Source organism: Physeter macrocephalus, chromosome 9 (genome assembly GCF_002837175.3).
Source record: "Physeter macrocephalus isolate SW-GA chromosome 9, ASM283717v5, whole genome shotgun sequence".
In the NCBI taxonomy this organism is placed as follows: Eukaryota; Metazoa; Chordata; class Mammalia; order Artiodactyla; family Physeteridae; genus Physeter; species Physeter macrocephalus.
Genome location: NC_041222.1, coordinates 105,808,810 through 105,827,762, shown reverse-complemented (window position 1 = coordinate 105,827,762; position 18,953 = coordinate 105,808,810). Strand labels below are relative to the sequence as shown.

Sequence of the window (18,953 nt, the reverse complement as noted above, 5' to 3'; positions counted from 1 at the left end):
CCAGCAATCCCACTACAGGGCATATACCCTGAGAAAACCATAATTCAAAAAGAGTCATGTACCACGATGTTCATTGCAGCTCTATTTACAATAGCCAGGTCATGGAAGCAACCTAAGTGTCCATCAACAGATGACTGGATAAAGAAGATATGGCACATATATACAATGGAATATTACTCAGCCATAAAAAGAAATGAAACTGAGTTATTTGTAGTGAGGTGGATGGACCTGGAGTCTGTTATACCGAGTGAAGTAAGTCAGAAGGAGAAAAACAAATACCGTATGCTAACATATATATATGGAATCAAAGAAAAACAATGTCATGAAGAGACTAGGGGTAGGACGGGAATAAAACACAGACCTACTAGAGCATGGACTTGAGCATACGGGGATGGGGAAGGGTAAGATGGGACAAAGTGAGAGAGTGGCATGGACCTATATACACTACCAAACGTAGAACAGATAGATAGCTAGTGAGAAGCAGCCGCATAGCACAGGGAGATCAGCTAGGTGGTTTGTGACCACCTAGAGGGGTGGGATAGGGAGGGTGAGAGGGAGGGAGATGCAAGAGGGAGGAGATATGGGAACATATGTATATGTATAACTGATTCACTTTGTTGTAAAGCAGAAACTAACACACCATTGTAAAGCAATTATACTCCAGTAAAGATGGTAAAAAAAAAAAATGGGCACAAGACCTGAATGTACATTTTTCCAGAGAAGACATACAGATGGCTAAAAAGCACATGAAAAGATGCTCAACATCATTAATCATCAGGTTAATGCCTATCATTAACCATTAATCATCAGTGCAAATCAAAACCACAATGAGATATCACGTCACACTTATCAAAATAGCAGTCATCCAATGGACAACAAATAACAAATGCTGGTGAGGATGTAGAGAAAAGAGAACACTTGTAAACTGTTGGTGGGAATGTAAATTGGTGAAGCATTATAGAAAATAGTATGGAGGTTCCTGAAAAACGAAAAATAGAACTACCTTATGACTCAGCAATTCCACTTGTGGGTATATGTGCAAAGAAGATGAAAACACTAATTAAAAAAGATACATGCACCCCAGTGTTCATTTCAGCATTATTTATAACTGCCAAGATATGGAAACAACCTAAGTGCCCATCAACAGATGAATGGGTAAAGAATATGTGATATATATATATATATATAGTGTTGTAATACACAAAGTATAAAATGAAAAGAATATGTGAGATATATATATATATATATATATATATATATATATATATAGTGTTGTAATACACAAAGTTATAAAATGAAACAAATGCTGGTGAGGATGTAGAGAAAAGAGAACACTTGTAAACTGTTGGTGGGAATGTAAATTGGTGAAGCATTATAGAAAATAGTATGGAGGTTCCTCAAAAACGAAAAATAGAACTACCTTATGACCCAGCAATTCCACTTGTGGGTATATGTGCAAAGAAGATGAAAACACTAATTAAAAAAGATACATGCACCCCAGTGTTCATTTCAGCATTATTTATAACTGCCAAGATATGGAAACAACCTAAGTGCCCATCAACAGATGAATGGGTAAAGAATATGTGATATATATATATATATATAGTGTTGTAATACACAAAGTATAAAATGAATGAAATAATGCCATTTGTGACAACATGGATGGACTTGGAGGGTATTATGCTTAGTGGAATAAGTCAGAGAAAGATAAATATGCACTTATAAGCAGAATGTAAAAACATAAAATGAATAAATACAACAAAAAGAGACTCACACATAATAGAGACAAACTGTTGCTTACCAGTGGGAAGAGGGAAGGGGTAAGGGCACGATAGGGGTAGAGGATTAAGAGGTACAAACTATTATGTGTAAAATAAAGAAGATACAGTGACATATTGTACAGCACAGGGAATATAACCAATTTTTTTGCGGTACGCGGGTCTCTCACTGCTGTGGCCTCTCCCGTTGCGGAGCACAGGCTCCGGACGCGCAGGCTGAGCGGCCGTGGCTCACGGGCCTAGCCGCTCCGCGGCATGTGGGATCCTCCTGGACCGGGGCACTAACCCGTGTCCCCTGCATTGGCAGGCGGACTCCCACCCACTGCGCCACCAGGGAAGCCCTAACCAATTTTTTATAATAATTTTAAGTGGAGTCTAATTGTTAAAAATATTGAATCACTATGTTGTACAACTGAAACTAATGTAATATTATAAAGCATTATACTTTCATAAAAAATAATTTCATAGGCAAACTACTAGATATATACAAGCTGTTCAAGAAAATATTTCACAAATGGTCATAAAATCTGGGTGGTAAAATTATGGGCTATTTAAAAAATTTTCATTATGCTTTAATGAAGAATAATGTTACCATGAGTATGCTTTACTTTCATAATCAGGAAAAAAATCCTTTTATTTTAATACTAATGGCTTATGGTTACCAGTGGGTAAGGGGAGGAGGGTTAAATTGGGAGTTTGGGATTGACATATACAACTACTATATATAAAACAGATAACTAAGGCGGCCCTACTCCGTAGCACAGGGAACTCTACTCAATACTCTGTAATGGCCTATATGGGCAAAGAATCTAAAAAAGAGTGGATATATATATATATGTATAACTGATTCACTTTGCTGTACACCTGAAACTAACACAACATTGTAAATCAACTATACTCCAATAAAAATTTTTAAAAAATATTACTGGCTAATACTTATCAAGCATTTACTATGTGCCAGGTATTAGTCTAAGTACTTTATACATATTTATTGTTTTCATCATCATAGCAACCCTAAGAGGGAGAGGTTCTTATTATCTGCATTTTACCCAACGCCACATATAAGGGCAGGGCTGGAGCTGGTATTCACACCCAAGCACGTGACTCCAGAGAGCGTGCTCTTAGCCACTAAGCTAATCAGTAGCTGAGCTGAATGACTATTTCCCCTAGTTTAGACCAGGAGACTAATTCTGTAACCCAAAATCTATTATGATCTTAGTAAGGAGATAATGTATCTGATAGGCAAACATTATTCCTTGGGTTGGCGGGCAGTGATAAACATCTCTCGCCATTTTTATTAAGATATTACTTTAAAGAAAAATATAGCTTTTCTTCCTGTTTTACCTCTTTCTTAAAGGCTTTCTCTTCAATCAGTGTTCTTACATCATGAAGGCCTTTAATTTTAACCCATAAAAACATTCCAGCAGTAGGAACATGCCATTCTGCCAAACCTACAAACAAAAGAAGAGAAGAAATATTTCCCGAGACCATTTTTGATGATGTCAACTATATCGCTGAAATGACAAATTGCAGGAACTGTAAACTAGTATTTCCAAAAAAGTTCCTTTGGTGATAGCATTTTAAAAAAATATAGTTTTATGAGTCCTGAAAATTGATGCTCTGAGTTTTATTTTAAAAAGTAAGGGGAGGGTTTGAAAGGGAGAGAGGTGACTCGTGTGTTTATTTATGATTTTAGTGGGTCTCAGGGCAGTGCGGGAAATCCAGTGCCATGCCCACCTCCCTTCCTTAGAACTGCCCCTAAGCCAAACACGGCTCTTTCAGTTTTAGGAGCGGATTCCTCAGCTCTTTCAAGAGGCTTCTAGTGTTTCAATAGATCCTATAATTTATGTAACTGTTCATAAGTCTAATGAATTGAAGTTTTTATCAGAATGTAATTAATTATGAAAGGAGTACATAAAATTAAGAAATTCTGGTCATTTGTAGGCTTTATGCTTCATCGAATATAAGGATAGAGAAACCAAGAAGGAAGAATAATTATTTTGATTTTGATTATTACCCTTAAAAAAAAATCTTGATGTTGATTAAAGTCTTTTTTTCAACTTCACTGTAGGAAGTGGTAGAATAGTACTCTCATCAAAAAGATAAGATATTTTTACCAGGACTACATAGGGAACAAGATATGAGGGAAATAAGAAGTGACTACTTTGTATTTACTATTATTCTCGCCAAAGGCATTTTTAGTGGTGTAATTAAAGCCGGGTAATTCATTTTACTTTCTTCGTTAATAGAAAATAAAATCTAAAGCATTCTGAAATCAAATTAGCAATAGGAAATATGAGATAAATGAGGTTAATGATTAAAAGGCAAATTGTCTGTAATGAGAAACCTGCCTTAGATTGTACTATTTTGTCTTTATAGAGTCAGAAAAGGAGTATGTTGTTGATTTCACAATTCCTCTTCTATATGGAGCAAAATTTTGAAAACCTTTTGAGTACAGATATTATTTAACTTTAAGTAGGTTATTGCTGGTTGATTGTTAGACTAATTGGTCTTTTTTCTTCAAACCACAGTTACTTTGCAGCAGTCAGGTATAGTAGAAATGTGTAGAATTGTGCCAGGGTTTGTGCTGTTACTTCTGAGATCATTCATAGGGTAACATTTTCTTGACAAGAATACTCCTGGACCCTGTTTCCTCCCCCAGGGTTATTAACAATACTCTGTGGTGTGTATCACTCACTCATATAAGGGCTACTGTTCATCCCAGGACAGGATGTAAGTTCCACTCACCACTTAACCACTTGTCTGCAGCTGCCAATAATGCATCCCTCTGCTTCCTATAGAAATCAGTAACCCTAGAAGAACAATAAAATGAAAAGGATGTGTTTGCTACATTGATTGCAGACACTAAAAGGCTCTGGAGTCCAGTCTATAAGAGTCTATTTTCTGTCTTGATGAAAACATTGAATTCTTGATGAGGGAACAGAGCATATTTATTTGACCTGTCTGATGGTAAACTTTTTTACCATTGTGGTCTTTCCATTATTTTGGAATAATTCAAAAATGAAAATTAATAGAGTGAAGTCCATTTCTATATAAAGTATGGAACCTAAAATACAGTACCTCTCTACATGAGCCAGGAAGCCCTCTTCTCCCCATTGGTGTAGAAGCTGTGATACCAGGAGCTAAAAGGGATGAGACAGTTATAAGGGTCATCCTCTAAAATGTGTTTTTTGCCAAACATGACAGCAAATCACTCTTGATTATGTGTGAACGACCCTAAGAATATGCAACAACCTGCACGAAGCCTTATAGGGTCAGCGACTTATAACAACGTTGATTAATAACAATGACAACAATAACAGTAAAAATAACAAATATTTATATGGTCCTTGCTCTGTGCTGGAAACTGCTGTACCATATGAATTTATTTCACCTAAGTTGATCTTTGTAATACCCTTATTAGGCAGGTCATTATTTCCATTCTACTGGTAAAGAAAATGAGGCACAAGGTGAAATTAACTTTCCTGCAGTCACTGCTCATCACAGAGCCTGGACTTAGGTCAGACCGTCCAGCCCCAGATCCACCCAATAACTGCCGCCCTAGATGGCCTCTCTAAATATAAAACACATACAGTCTATATATGAAGCTATACAGTATATTTAGAGATTTTTGTTTCCAGAATGCAAGTTCTAAATGTTCTAAATGGATAGTGAAATTTGGTTGATAACAGATACAGAAAATGTAGAGAAAGCCCCCAACTTGATAAAACATGGGATATCTGCACTTTGTGGAATGCATAATGTCAAAGAAATGTCCATTCTACATAAACTACCCCTTTTGCATTCTTAGGTAGCAGTTCTGTCCTTAAGGTCTGATTCTCAAGGTTGCCATAGGGATGGGTCCAATAATTTCTCAAAGCTTGTAAAGAAATTCATACATTCTCCAAAAATAATTTTACTGTATTTTAGTTAAAATACATTCCAGCTGGTGTCTGTAGGGAGGTTGGCACATGGGCAGTGAAGGCAGACATCGGGCCACCACACAGGTTTGAACCCTTGCTCTCAGATTCCAGGACAACGAAGCTAACAGTGTGTTACTTCACCAAACCTCTTCCGCCCTATTGAGTCCAACACAGTTTTTACGGGATCCTGGGCTAGATGCCAGGACTCAGATGAGTAAGATCTCTCACCCTCAAGGAGCTTGAACTACACTGTGAAACAGCACCAGGTCCATTCAAATCACTTTTGCCTTTTAGAGCAAACATCTTCTGTGCGTGGTCTCCTAATTCAGTCCATGCGGAGCTAGAGATGCAATCAGTGATTTCTCTCTCTGCCACCTAGACGCAGTCATATTTGCCAACATCTATTTTATTTTATGATCTGATTCAAAAAATTCCTACCTGGGTGAAAGTGCTGTTGTGCATTGTTGAAACTTCTGTGTGTAAAACAATTCTCTCGATCAAGGGCTTTGGACCAGTGATAAACCCTATTCTTAACCTGCACAAAGAGAAAAAGCACAATACCAACCCTGCATTAACAATTAATACCTTGTTACTGATTTCACGGGGAAGAAAGTTGTAACCTGGGGACACATGGACCTAGACAGTTAACACATTCTAATAAAACAACTTCTTATTTAAAATACACATTTAAACTTAATTTTACACTTAAAATAGAATGCATATCTGACCAGGTATTTCTAAGTGTGCTCTTTCATATATGCAACCAAAAACCTGACCAGTCCCCATTAAGCGATAGCTTAATGGCCAAGTATCTTTGACCACAGGGGACAGATTGGGAGAAGAGCCTGGTATTAACAGGCAATCAAATGGGGATACAAGCATCTTAAATGAGAAGAACTGTTTGCACTAAAAGATGCTGAGGTGCTGCCTCTGTCACCTGTAGATGCAGCCTGAAGGCACAGCCAGGGCCTTACCCAGAGGACAGGACTTTGGAAAAAGAGTCAGCTCGGATGACACGCCCATCAACGTCCATGGAGAGAAAGGTCGGCGCCCAGGGCTTGAAATGGAAGAAAAATACTGTTGGTTTGGGAAGTCTGTTAACAGAGACCGTACGCCTACTTTGTGCAGAGAGTGAGGAGGAACGGATTTGGAGAACAGTAGGACAAACATCCTTTTTCTTGTCTGCATCTCAGCCCTTTGAAATGGAGTAAGAACCAGAGATGCAGGTTCTTCTAGTCGTATCTGCCGATCTTCACGGCTTTTCTGCCAAACACACCCACACGTCCTCTCACTTGCTCACGATGCCACTGCCGTGGGTTTAGAGAAACCTCACACAGGACCTCCTTGTCCCAAGGCTTGAGATCCAGGATGAACAGATTTCGAGGAGGGATTCAAGAAAAACTAGTTTGGAAAAGACCAAAACGAAGAGGGCCACCAGCATTCAGGGCTGTTTAGGAAGAGAGTGCTGACCCTGAGACCGACTAGAACCACAAAAAAGGTGCAAGTGAAGACGAGCAGTGTAGTCAGTGTGCAATGCTGCAACTTCCGTATTTACTTCAAAAGTCAGTGCCAGCAAGACAGGGGGCCACGGTCGTGTTGAAGGTGGGCGGCAGGCGGACATGGTATTCAGGCAAACTAGATAAAAAGCCAAGAGTTCTGTTTCTTCTCCGCAGGTATAAAGTGGGGACTGAGTGCACGTGTCTGTTCTGTGCAGCCCTGAGGGCAAATACCGTGTTGGATTTTGAGGAATTGGGCATTAGGGGTCTGTACCACTACTGCTGTCTCCTAGGAAACCATGCTCGTGGACAGTGGTGTACATATACAGTGGGAAAGGATCTAAAAGCCCATCATTCTGCAGCAAAGTCCCCGAGCCTAAGTGACAGGGACGGCAAGCAGGCGGCAGGATGCTAGGAACGCCCCTCCTCTGCCCACCTCCCCCTCCCTGACTGAGCGCGGCCCCCCTTCTCCTTCCGCCTGGACGTCGGCCACCCCCGAGAGACTGAGGTTGACACCCAAGGAGACACCCACTCCATAACCCTGGCACGATGTCTAAGGAGCCACGACCTGGATTTGGAGTCCAGACGACCCTCACCCTTGACCCACTCGACCCTCCACGTGCCTGGCACAGACAGCCAGCCACTCTTCTATAGGTAAGGAATTTCTGGAAAGAGCAGAAATAGCAGAGATGAAAATCCTCAGCAGCCCGGCTAGACTCGCATCAGCACAGTAACTTACAGCCGCTTGTCTACTGATTGTGGGCTGAGTTGGCACTGCACCTACCTTGTTGAACTGCATAAAATAGTAAGGATCGTCTTCTATGATGAGGAAGTCGTATTTTCTTGCGAGCTAAAAAAAGGTTAAAGGAGCATATTTATTGCTTCACAGCGCTCGAAGATGAAAATCACTTGGAATCACAGTTCTTTGTACTCGTTTCTGTGTAGCTTAATATGTGATTTTAGAATAGTGTTTATAGTGAAAATCTTAGGCATCATGTTCAGCTACCTAGAGGAGACTTTACAAAAGGGGCCTGCCTCCTATTTTAAAGGAATTTCTTTGTAACCTGCAATGACAAGAAGTAGGAAAGGGAAGGGACAGGTTGAAAATACGAACATAAAATAATGAAAATCAAACTTGGGGCCAATTATTAAATAACCTCATAGAGTTTAACATCACACCAAGAATAACATTTCTTTCAATAAAAATATCAGTTAAAGGGAAAGAAAAATCTCATAGTCAACAAGAGTGTAATAGTTTCTTGAATTTAAATTCATGGCGACCCTGGCATAGATGACTTCCTTTTATTAAAAATCATCTTCCTTGAGAGCAAGGGGTAATGTGAAGGAAGTTGCAGAGCACTCTTCTAAAGAGTTAGAACAAAACAAGAGCACAGCCACATAGCACATTCTTTGAAAATACCTCATAGATTTCCTTTTTGCGGTTAGTTGTTAATGAGTTCCCGGCAGGGTTGTTGCCATTTGGGACAGTATAAAGAAATTTGGGGGTGTTTTTCTCAGGGTTCTTTGAATCTTCTGGTTTCCATTTGGAAAGTATTTCTCTGAGGGAGTCTGGAATAATCCCGTGTTCATCACTGGAAACGTTAATAATGTTGCAGCCCAGGGGTTGCAGCTGTCCAGTAACAAAGAGAAAAGAAAGCCCAAGACTCATACCTGATACAAAATATCAGTGTCACTGGTTCTTACACTAAGGAGAATGTTACCATTTATACCCTTAAACACAAACCTGCACTCAGCTCTACGCCCACAGTGCATTATCTTTATAATTATGGTTAGAACTTGTTCATAAAATAGGTGTTTATTAAGGAATGTTTTTTGACAAAGTAAATTAATCTTATAAAGCATCTATGGTGCTAATGCGTAAAATAGTTATAAGCAGAGGTGATATTCAAAATATTGGACAAGTAGTGTAGCATGGGCACATCAGATACAGAGCAGGTTGGAATGTGGTCCTGGAGGCCCCCTACCATGCCAGCATTGGCTCTGTACTATGGGGTGTTCAGGTTGGTCTTAGGAGAGGGACCAGGGGAGCCAGGGTGGTGCTGGGGCACCAAGGAGCATCAGGGCAGTGGCTCACCAAGGCATGTGGATACTATACTGTACTGATTGCAAAGGCTGAAGTCACAAGTAGTGGCCTTGTTTATAGACATTGTTTTATGAAAGTTATGTGTTTTTATGTTTTATGTTTGTGGAGGAACATAAACAAAAATCGTAACTTAATAAGTAACAAGCAAAGGAAATCATCAATGAATGGAAAGACAACCTACAGAATAGGAGAAGCTATTTGCAAACAATGGAACTGACAGGGGATTAATTTCCAAAATATATAGACAGCTCATACAGCTCAATATCAAAAAAACAAACAACCTAGTCTAAAATTGGGCAGAAGATCTAAATAGACATTTCTCCAAAGAAGACACATGGATGGCCAACAGGCACATGAAAAGATGCTCAATGTTACTAATCATTAGAGAAATGCAAATCAAAACTGCAATGAGGTACCACCTCACACCAGTCAGAATGGACATCATAAAAAAGTCTACAAATAATAAATGCTGGAGAGGGTGTGGAGAAAAGGGGACTCTCCTACACTGTTGGTGGGAATGTAAATTGGTGCAGCCACTATGGAGAACATTATGGAGGCTCCTTAAAAAACTAAAACAGAATTACCTCATGATCCAGCAATCCCCTTCCTGGTCATATATCTGGAGAAAACCGTACTTCTAAAAGACACATGCACCCCAATGTTCATTGCAGCATTATTTACAATAGCCAAGACACAGAAGCAACCTAAGTGTCCACTGACAGATGAACGGATAAAGATGTGGTATGTATATGTATGTATGTACATACATATATATACACACACACACACATATACACAATGGCATATTACTCAGCCATAAAAAGATTGAAATAATGCCATTTTCTGCAACGTGGATGGATCTAGAGATTATCATAGTAAGTGAAGTAAGTCAGATGGAGAAATACAAATATCATAATATTGCCTATATATGGAATCTAATAAAATGATACAAATGAACCTATTTACAAAACAAATAGACACACACAGACATAGAAAACAAACTTCTGGCTACAAAGGGAAAGAGTAGTGGAGGGATAAATTAGGAGTTAGGGTTTAACATATATACACTACTATATATAAAATAGATAACCAACAAGAACCTATTGTATAGCACAGGGAACTATACTCAGTATCTTGTAATAACCTATAATGGAAAAGAATCTGAAAGTTATACATATATATGTATAACTGAATCACTTTGGTGTACATCTGAAACGAACACAACATTGTAAATCAAGTACAATATATTTCAATAAAAATTTTAAAAAATAGCAATAACTGAGTGAGGTTCTCAGAAAAAAATATTTTCAAAGGATAAGCAAACACTTTTCTTATCAGTCAAATGTAGAATTATGCACTGAGAATAATCCAGACCCCACTTATGGTAAATTTAAAAGGTCTTAGACTTAGAAATCAAATAAACATGAATAAAAGAAGTCAATATTGGACCATGAGATAAACACACATGGACTGTCAGCATATTCCCTCACAGCCTGGCATTGGTCTCTGGGTGTGTGAAAACGTGTGTGCATGTGTGCTGTTTACATAGACAAAAATTTTATATTTATAGGCATGTGTAATCTTATGACTTAGGAGTTTAGGAAAATAATTAACAATTAGTATCCAGTCACTAAGAAAAGGTAATTATTTTATTTTAGTTTTTTAAATTATGGCAAAATATGTAAATAACAAAAAATTGCCATTTTAAAGTGTGTGACTCAGTGGCATTAATTACATTCACAATGTGTGCATCCATCATCACTATTAATTTCCAAAATCTTTTCATTACACCAAACAGACCCCCTGTATCATTAAGCAATAACTCCCCACTTCCCCCTCCCTCAGCCCCTGGTAACCACTAAGCAACTTTCTGTCTCTCTGAGTTTGCCTATTTCAGATATTTTGTACAAGTGGAATCATACAATATGTGTCCTTTTGTGTCTGGCTTCTTTCACTTGGCATAGTGCTTTCAAGGTTTATCCATGTTGTAGCAGGTGTCAGAACTTCCTTCCTTTTTCTGGCTGAATAATATTCCATTGTGTGGATGGACCACATTTTATTCATGCATTGATGTACACTTGGGTTGCTCTATGTTTTGGCTATTGTGAATAATGCTGCTATGAACGTTTATGTTTCTGTTTGAGCCCCAGTTTTCAAATCTTTTTGGGTACATACTAGGAGTGGAATTTGTGTGTCCACGGTAATTCTATGTTTAAATTTTTGATAAACTGTTTTCCACAGGGGCTGCACCATTTTACATTTCCACCAGCAATGTACTGCGGTTCCAATTTCTCTACATATTCACCATTACTTGCTATATTCCCTTAAAAAAATAATAGCCATCCTAGTAGGTGTGAAGTAGTATCTCACTATGGTTTTGAGTTTCATTTCTCTAATGACTAGTGATGTTGAGCATCTTTTCATGTACTTATTGGCCATTTATATATCTTCTTTGGAGAAATGTCTATTCAAGTCCTTTGTCTATTTTTTCTTTTTTTTTTTTTTTTGGTACGTGGGCCTCTCACTGCCTTGGCCTCTCCCACTGCGGAGCACAGGCTCCGGACGCGCAGGCCCAGCGGCCACGGCCCACGGGCCCAGCCGCTCTGTGGCATGTGGGATCTTCCCGGACCGGGGCACGAACCCGCGACCCCCGCATCGGCAGGCGGACTCTCAACCACTTCGCCACCAGGGAAGCCCCTGTCTATTTTTAAATTAATTTCTTTGTCTTTTGTTTTTTAGTTGTAGGAAGTCTTTATATACTCTGGATATTGAACTCTTACCATATATATATGATTTGCATGTATTTTCTCCTACTCGGTAGGCTGTTTTTTTCACTTCCTTCATAATGTCCTTTGATGCTCAAAAGATTTTAATTTTTGATGAAGTCCAATTTATCTATATTTTTTTGTTGCTTGTATTTTTGTTGTTATATCTAAGAATAGTGCCAAATCCAAGGTCAAGAAGATTTGCCCTTATGTTTTCTTCTAAGAGTTTATAGTTTTAGCTCTTATATTTAAATGTTTGATCCATTGAGTTAAATTTTTATATGGCATGAGGTGAGGGTCCAATTTCTTTCTTTTGCATGTGGAAATACAGTTATCCCAGCACAATTTGTTGAAGAGACTTTTTTTTTCCTGTTGAATGGTTTTGGTACCCTTGTCAAAATCAGTTGGTCACAGCTGTATGGTTTATTTCTGAACTCTCAATTCTATTCCATTGGGATATGTATCTATCCTTAATGCCAGTACCAGCCCGTTTTGATTACTGCAGATTAAGGCGGTTGGTTTTGAAATTGGGAACCGAGAATCTTCTAACTTTGCACTATTTCAAGATTGGTTTGGCTATTTGGACCCTTTCCAATCCCAAATGAATTTGAGGATTGGCTTTTCTATTTCTGCAAAAAAGGCTATTGGAATTTTGATAGGGATTGCATGGAATCTGTAAATTGCTGTGGTAGCATTGACACCTGAACAGTATTAAGTCTTCCATCCCAGGAGACGGTGATGCCTTTCGGTTTATTGGCATCTTCTTTAATTTCTATCAGCAATGTTTTTTAGTTTTTAATGTGGAAGTCTTTCACCCATTTTGTTAGATTTATTCCCAGATATTTTATTCTTTTGGATGCTATTACAAATGGAATTTTCTTAATTTCCTTTTCAGATTGTTCATTAGAAAAGCAATGTTTATAATATATTTTTACCCCGACTTGGGAGTGTTGAGGAAATATGCCTTTCATCAAGACTAGCTAAATGCTTTCTATATATATTCATTTTTCACAAAGATAATATTAAATTTAAAAAATATATATAATCCATGAAGTTAGATTTTTAAATTATGGCAAAATATGTAAATAACAAAAAATTGCCATTTTAAAGTGTGTGACTCAGTGGCATTAATTACATTCACAATGTGTGCATCCATCATCACTATTAATTTCCAAAATCTTTTCATTACACCAAACAGACCCCCTGTATCATTAAGCAATAACTCCCCACTTCCCCCTCCCTCAGCCCCTGGTAACCACTAAGCAACTTTCTGTCTCTCTGAGTTTGCCTATTTCAGATATTTTGTACAAGTGGAATCATACAATATGTGTCCTTTTGTGTCTGGCTTCTTTCACTTGGCATAGTGCTTTCAAGGTTTATCCATGTTGTAGCAGGTGTCAGAACTTCCTTCCTTTTTCTGGCTGAATAATATTCCATTGTGTGGATGGACCACATTTTATTCATGCATTGATGTACACTTGGGTTGCTCTATGTTTTGGCTATTGTGAATAATGCTGCTATGAACGTTTATGTTTCTGTTTGAGCCCCAGTTTTCAAATCTTTTTGGGTACATACTAGGAGTGGAATTTGTGTGTCCACGGTAATTCTATGTTTAAATTTTTGATAAACTGTTTTCCACAGGGGCTGCACCATTTTACATTTCCACCAGCAATGTACTGCGGTTCCAATTTCTCTACATATTCACCATTACTTGCTATATTCCCTTAAAAAAATAATAGCCATCCTAGTAGGTGTGAAGTAGTATCTCACTATGGTTTTGAGTTTCATTTCTCTAATGACTAGTGATGTTGAGCATCTTTTCATGTACTTATTGGCCATTTATATATCTTCTTTGGAGAAATGTCTATTCAAGTCCTTTGTCTATTTTTTCTTTTTTTTTTTTTTTTGGTACGTGGGCCTCTCACTGCCTTGGCCTCTCCCACTGCGGAGCACAGGCTCCGGACGCGCAGGCCCAGCGGCCACGGCCCACGGGCCCAGCCGCTCTGTGGCATGTGGGATCTTCCCGGACCGGGGCACGAACCCGCGACCCCCGCATCGGCAGGCGGACTCTCAACCACTTCGCCACCAGGGAAGCCCCTGTCTATTTTTAAATTAATTTCTTTGTCTTTTGTTTTTTAGTTGTAGGAAGTCTTTATATACTCTGGATATTGAACTCTTACCATATATATATGATTTGCATGTATTTTCTCCCACTCGGTAGGCTGTTTTTTTCACTTCCTTCATAATGTCCTTTGATGCTCAAAAGATTTTAATTTTTGATGAAGTCCAATTTATCTATATTTTTTTGTTGCTTGTATTTTTGTTGTTATATCTAAGAATAGTGCCAAATCCAAGGTCAAGAAGATTTGCCCTTATGTTTTCTTCTAAGAGTTTATAGTTTTAGCTCTTATATTTAAATGTTTGATCCATTGAGTTAAATTTTTATATGGCATGAGGTGAGGGTCCAATTTCTTTCTTTTGCATGTGGAAATACAGTTATCCCAGCACAATTTGTTGAAGAGACTTTTTTTTTCCTGTTGAATGGTTTTGGTACCCTTGTCAAAATCAGTTGGTCACAGCTGTATGGTTTATTTCTGAACTCTCAATTCTATTCCATTGGGATATGTATCTATCCTTAATGCCAGTACCAGCCCGTTTTGATTACTGCAGATTAAGGCGGTTGGTTTTGAAATTGGGAACCGAGAATCTTCTAACTTTGCACTATTTCAAGATTGGTTTGGCTATTTGGACCCTTTCCAATCCCAAATGAATTTGAGGATTGGCTTTTCTATTTCTGCAAAAAAGGCTATTGGAATTTTGATAGGGATTGCATGGAATCTGTAAATTGCTGTGGTAGCATTGACACCTGAACAGTATTAAGTCTTCCATCCCAGGAGACGGTGATGCCTTTCGGTTTATTGGCATCTTCTTTAATTTCTATCAGCAATGTTTTTTAGTTTTTAATGTGGAAGTCTTTCACCCATTTTGTTAGATTTATTCCCAGATATTTTATTCTTTTGGATGCTATTACAAATGGAATTTTCTTAATTTCCTTTTCAGATTGTTCATTAGAAAAGCAATGTTTATAATATATTTTTACCCCGACTTGGGAGTGTTGAGGAAATATGCCTTTCATCAAGACTAGCTAATTGCTTTCTATATATATTCATTTTTCACAAAGATAATATTAAATTAAAAAAATATATATAATCCATGAAGTTAGATTCAGTAGAGCATAAGGGTCATCTCATTAAATCCCCTACTCTAAGCTAGAATTACTTTGCTAGCATTCATGTCAGGTGGCCATTGAGAGTTACTCTGAGCCCCTGCGGTGATGGGCAGTGCTTTACTCCTCAGAGAGCTGGTAAGGCTGATGGTTACACAGTTGTTACATTGAGTTGAAATTGTTTCCCTGTAGTTTCCACCCTTTGGTTCAAGTTCTATGAACCTGAGGACATGCACAGACAAATCTAACTCCTCTGTCACAAGGCTAGCTTTAATGTACTTGACAATTCTCATGTCCCCGTGGAGTCTTCTCTTTCTTCAGAAAAGAGCATAGTTCCTAAAACAATTCAACCTATGGTATTATTTCCATTTCTTTGTTCACTCTGGTCGCTTTTCTCCGACTGTGCTCCAGTCTGTATTCACATCGACCCCAAAGTACTGTGCCCCCGACAGTGGTGTGTTCTGACCAGGGCACAGCAGAGCAGGAGATCCGATTCCTCATTCTGGATATTAGAGTCCCATTAATTAACACTGGAGAGGAAAGTCCTAATCATCCCATGTTACTGTACAGTTATTCTGCATTGACATATGATCATCCTTAGGCATGTGGTAATATAGATGGTAGTGAAAAAATGTCTTCGTAAATTGTCACATTTCAGGTGGAATATTAAGAAATCTGGACATGATTTTGCGCAACCCAATTTTAGCACCTCTACATTTAGACTTTGTAAGGAGAAATGTGTAAAGCAGAGTGTACATTTCACATATTTTGCATACATTAATGATTCTCCTGTTTAAGAAGAAAGATGCTATTTTATGTTTCAATGGACAGATAATTCTCAAGGTGCAGTGGTTTCTTATTTGTTGTAAGAGAGGGAGTTGCCTTTTGTAGAAATGTGTACTCACAGCGTGAATTGTTCCTGAATAAATAGGTTCATTTACGAGGATATTATCTCCAGGATTAACGATCATTTCAAATACCTAACAAAAGAAGCATAGGTTAGCTTGGTTAGTTTGGTTTCCAGTCTTAGAAAACACCCCCTCCCTTTTTTTTTTAGTTTGGGCTCACTAGGATTCTAGAGAAGGAGTTGGCACGTTTTCTATAAATGCCAGATGGGACGTATTTTGTGAGCCCTGGTGTCTCCATTGCAACTACACATCTCTGCCTCTATGGTGAGAATGAGGTGCCTTTGAAACAGCCTGGGATGGATCAGGTAGATCGGTGGATGCGTGGATGTGCCAGGGAGCCTGGAGTTAATGGCATGGACGTGATCGCCTGGGTGTGATGCCCAGGGAAGGTGTGTGTGTGAAGGGGAAAGAGGTTTGGGGGCCCAGCCTCACGGGGCTCCCATACATAACGGACACTGCAAGGCGGGCGGGGCAAGGAGGAAGGGGGGCATTCCAGAAACGAGGGGGGCTCAGCAGGGGTAAAGGAGACTCAGAGGTCAGGGAAGACAAGGCCCACAAATCTCAGGGGATCTTGAGGACAGTATGATGCCTCGTGACATCAGTAGAGCCACACAAGAGATTTTTCCAGCCTCAATCAGAGGGGTCCATTCTGACTAAATCTTACACGAGTCAGAGAATAATCCTTTCCCAACTTGTGACATTTCACAATCCTCAGGTCAAGCCTCTCCTCCCTATTATTTTAACAAACTAGATCTCTTGACAAACAGCACAGCCATTATCCATTGAGACAGAAGATGAGACATTTTTTTCCAATTTGGACTAGGATGTTCCATTTTCTTTTCCTTATGAGCTTTTGGCATTCTATGACAAACAGTATCTTCCTCTGACAAATTCATTGATTCAGGATTTACAGGACATCCTAGGACCAAACAGATCACTGGGGTGCCTTGTGTATCGTCTGTGGATCAGATGGAAACCTCATCACATTCATTTCGCATGTCAATTAGGGGACATGAGAAAGTCAAATATCCTAAATGAGGAGGGAGGGCTGTTTATTATCTGAGACACGGACACCTAAAATAATATCCATCCTGGAGAACAAAGTGAGAGAAATATTAAACCGGAATCCCAGGAGGCCTCTGTAACAAGCATGGCTATAAGCCAGTGAGTTACTGATATATTTGGCCACCTATGCTCTCTTCCTCTTTGATATGACTGATGTTGCAACAGACAAAGAAGAAACTTTCTTGTGCATCTTTCTGGAAAAAAAAAAAGGCACATAATATCCCTTCCTAAGAAAAGAATTTCACTGAAAAGAACTTACTTTTCCTACTAGTCTGGAGCATCACAAATGTTTCTCTTCAAGAAAAAAAAAAATCAAACAGCAGCTAATCCTTTTATTTTTCCTAATTCAGTCCAAAAAGGGGGAAGAAAATTATAAAGTCTTATTACTTTAATACCTTATTCTGTAAAAATAATTTAACCGAAATTCATTAAAACTAACCAGACAATAATTTTCACATTTACATAAGAAAGAAGAGCAAGAAAGCTACTCTGGTTTGAGATAAACAAGAGTCATACTTTAATCTAGATGTGAGGACTGAATGTAGAGCCTTCTTATCCAGGACTAATTATTCATGAAAAAGAAAAGAAAAAAATAAATGAAACTGAGAACCATATATGCAGTCTCTTTATCCGGGGAACCCCCAGTGGTGGTTACCTCTGTGGAGTTCCTGGAACCCAGGAGAGAGGCAGAGAGAGAGAGAGAGAGAGAGAGAGAGAGAGAGAAAGAGAGAGAGAAAGTAACCCAGAGGAGAAGTCAGCCACGGACACAGGCATATACGTAGATGTGGAGAAGCACAGCCAAGAGGGCGTCAGGGTACAAGAGGCAGCCGGCACAGCCTATGACACCAGCGGACACACAAAGGAATGACGTTTCATCTCAGGGGTATCAGGATACACCCTCAAAGAATTTAACAGTCATGCATTGAAATGTCATAACCACAAACATAACAAATGTAGCCTGAATCTCCGAGCTAGATGAAACTAAGCAGCGCTCACTAAGCTGCAGGTGGGGGTTGAGTTCTTCCTGAACGGGAATCTTGTCCTAACGACTCAGAGCTCTGGGTCATTGATGGTGGGATCTCTGTTTAAGAGAAATCAGGTTGGTGAATGTCTTTAAGTTGCACTTATGATTCTAGGTGAAGACAAGGAAGGCTTCATAACCCACAGAACATGGTGCTCTGTGGCTAAGGGAGAGACGGCTGTATGGGTGAACGTAGTATTTGATGCTTACCGCGGGCGCCCTTCCTTCCAGTCTTACCTTACAGAGACCTTCTTGGCTGCCACAGGTGACACACATGTCCATTTGTCCTTGGCTGGGTGGATAATGGATGGTGGGAGGGTTATGCAATTTTACTTGTAACTGTTTTAGCCAGGATAACAGCTCTGGGAGGCTAAAGCATAAAATGCATTTAAAAATTGACAGTAGTGAAAGTCATAATAATAGTAGACAGGAACTAAATGATGGCTTTATACCAGGCACTTTAAAGGTCCTCAAATGCTTTTTGCCAATATTAATATCTTTACTTAAAAGACAAGGCAACAGACTTAGAGATTAAGAAATCCAGGGCTTCCCTGGTGGCACAGTGGTTGAGAGTCCGCCTGCCGATGCAGGGGACGCGGGTTCGTGCCCCGGTCCGGGAAGATCCCACGTGCCGCGGAGCGGCTGGGCCCGTGAGCCGTGGCCGCTG

General features: G+C 39.2%; 1 protein-coding gene across 7 annotated transcripts in view; it reads right to left on the bottom strand.

The window, feature by feature from the left end:
- The window catches only part of LOC102995891 (kynurenine/alpha-aminoadipate aminotransferase, mitochondrial-like), a 29,572-nt gene extending 10,662 nt beyond the window's left edge, over positions 1-18,910 (bottom strand). Inside the window, exons 1-10 of one of the 7 annotated variants that reach the window (XM_028494258.2) lie at positions 18,524-18,910; positions 16,234-16,272; positions 8,618-8,827; positions 7,982-8,047; positions 7,821-7,862; positions 6,676-6,758; positions 6,140-6,236; positions 4,860-4,921; positions 4,527-4,591; positions 3,123-3,229 (exon numbers count right to left, since the gene is read on the bottom strand). In XM_028494258.2, coding sequence (XP_028350059.1) covers positions 3,123-3,229; positions 4,527-4,591; positions 4,860-4,921; positions 6,140-6,236; positions 6,676-6,758; positions 7,821-7,862; positions 7,982-8,047; positions 8,618-8,827; positions 16,234-16,272; positions 18,524-18,568 — 816 coding nt within the window. In that variant the 5' untranslated portion in view covers positions 18,569-18,910. Of the gene's footprint in view, positions 1-3,122; positions 3,230-4,526; positions 4,592-4,859; positions 4,922-6,139; positions 6,237-6,675; positions 6,759-7,820; positions 7,863-7,981; positions 8,048-8,617; positions 8,828-16,197; positions 16,273-18,523 lie in introns of all 7 variants that reach the window. The other 6 variants (XM_028494257.2, XM_028494260.2, XM_028494259.2 and 3 more) reach the window with 6 other exon arrangements.
- Positions 18,911-18,953: the final 43 nt, after the last annotated feature.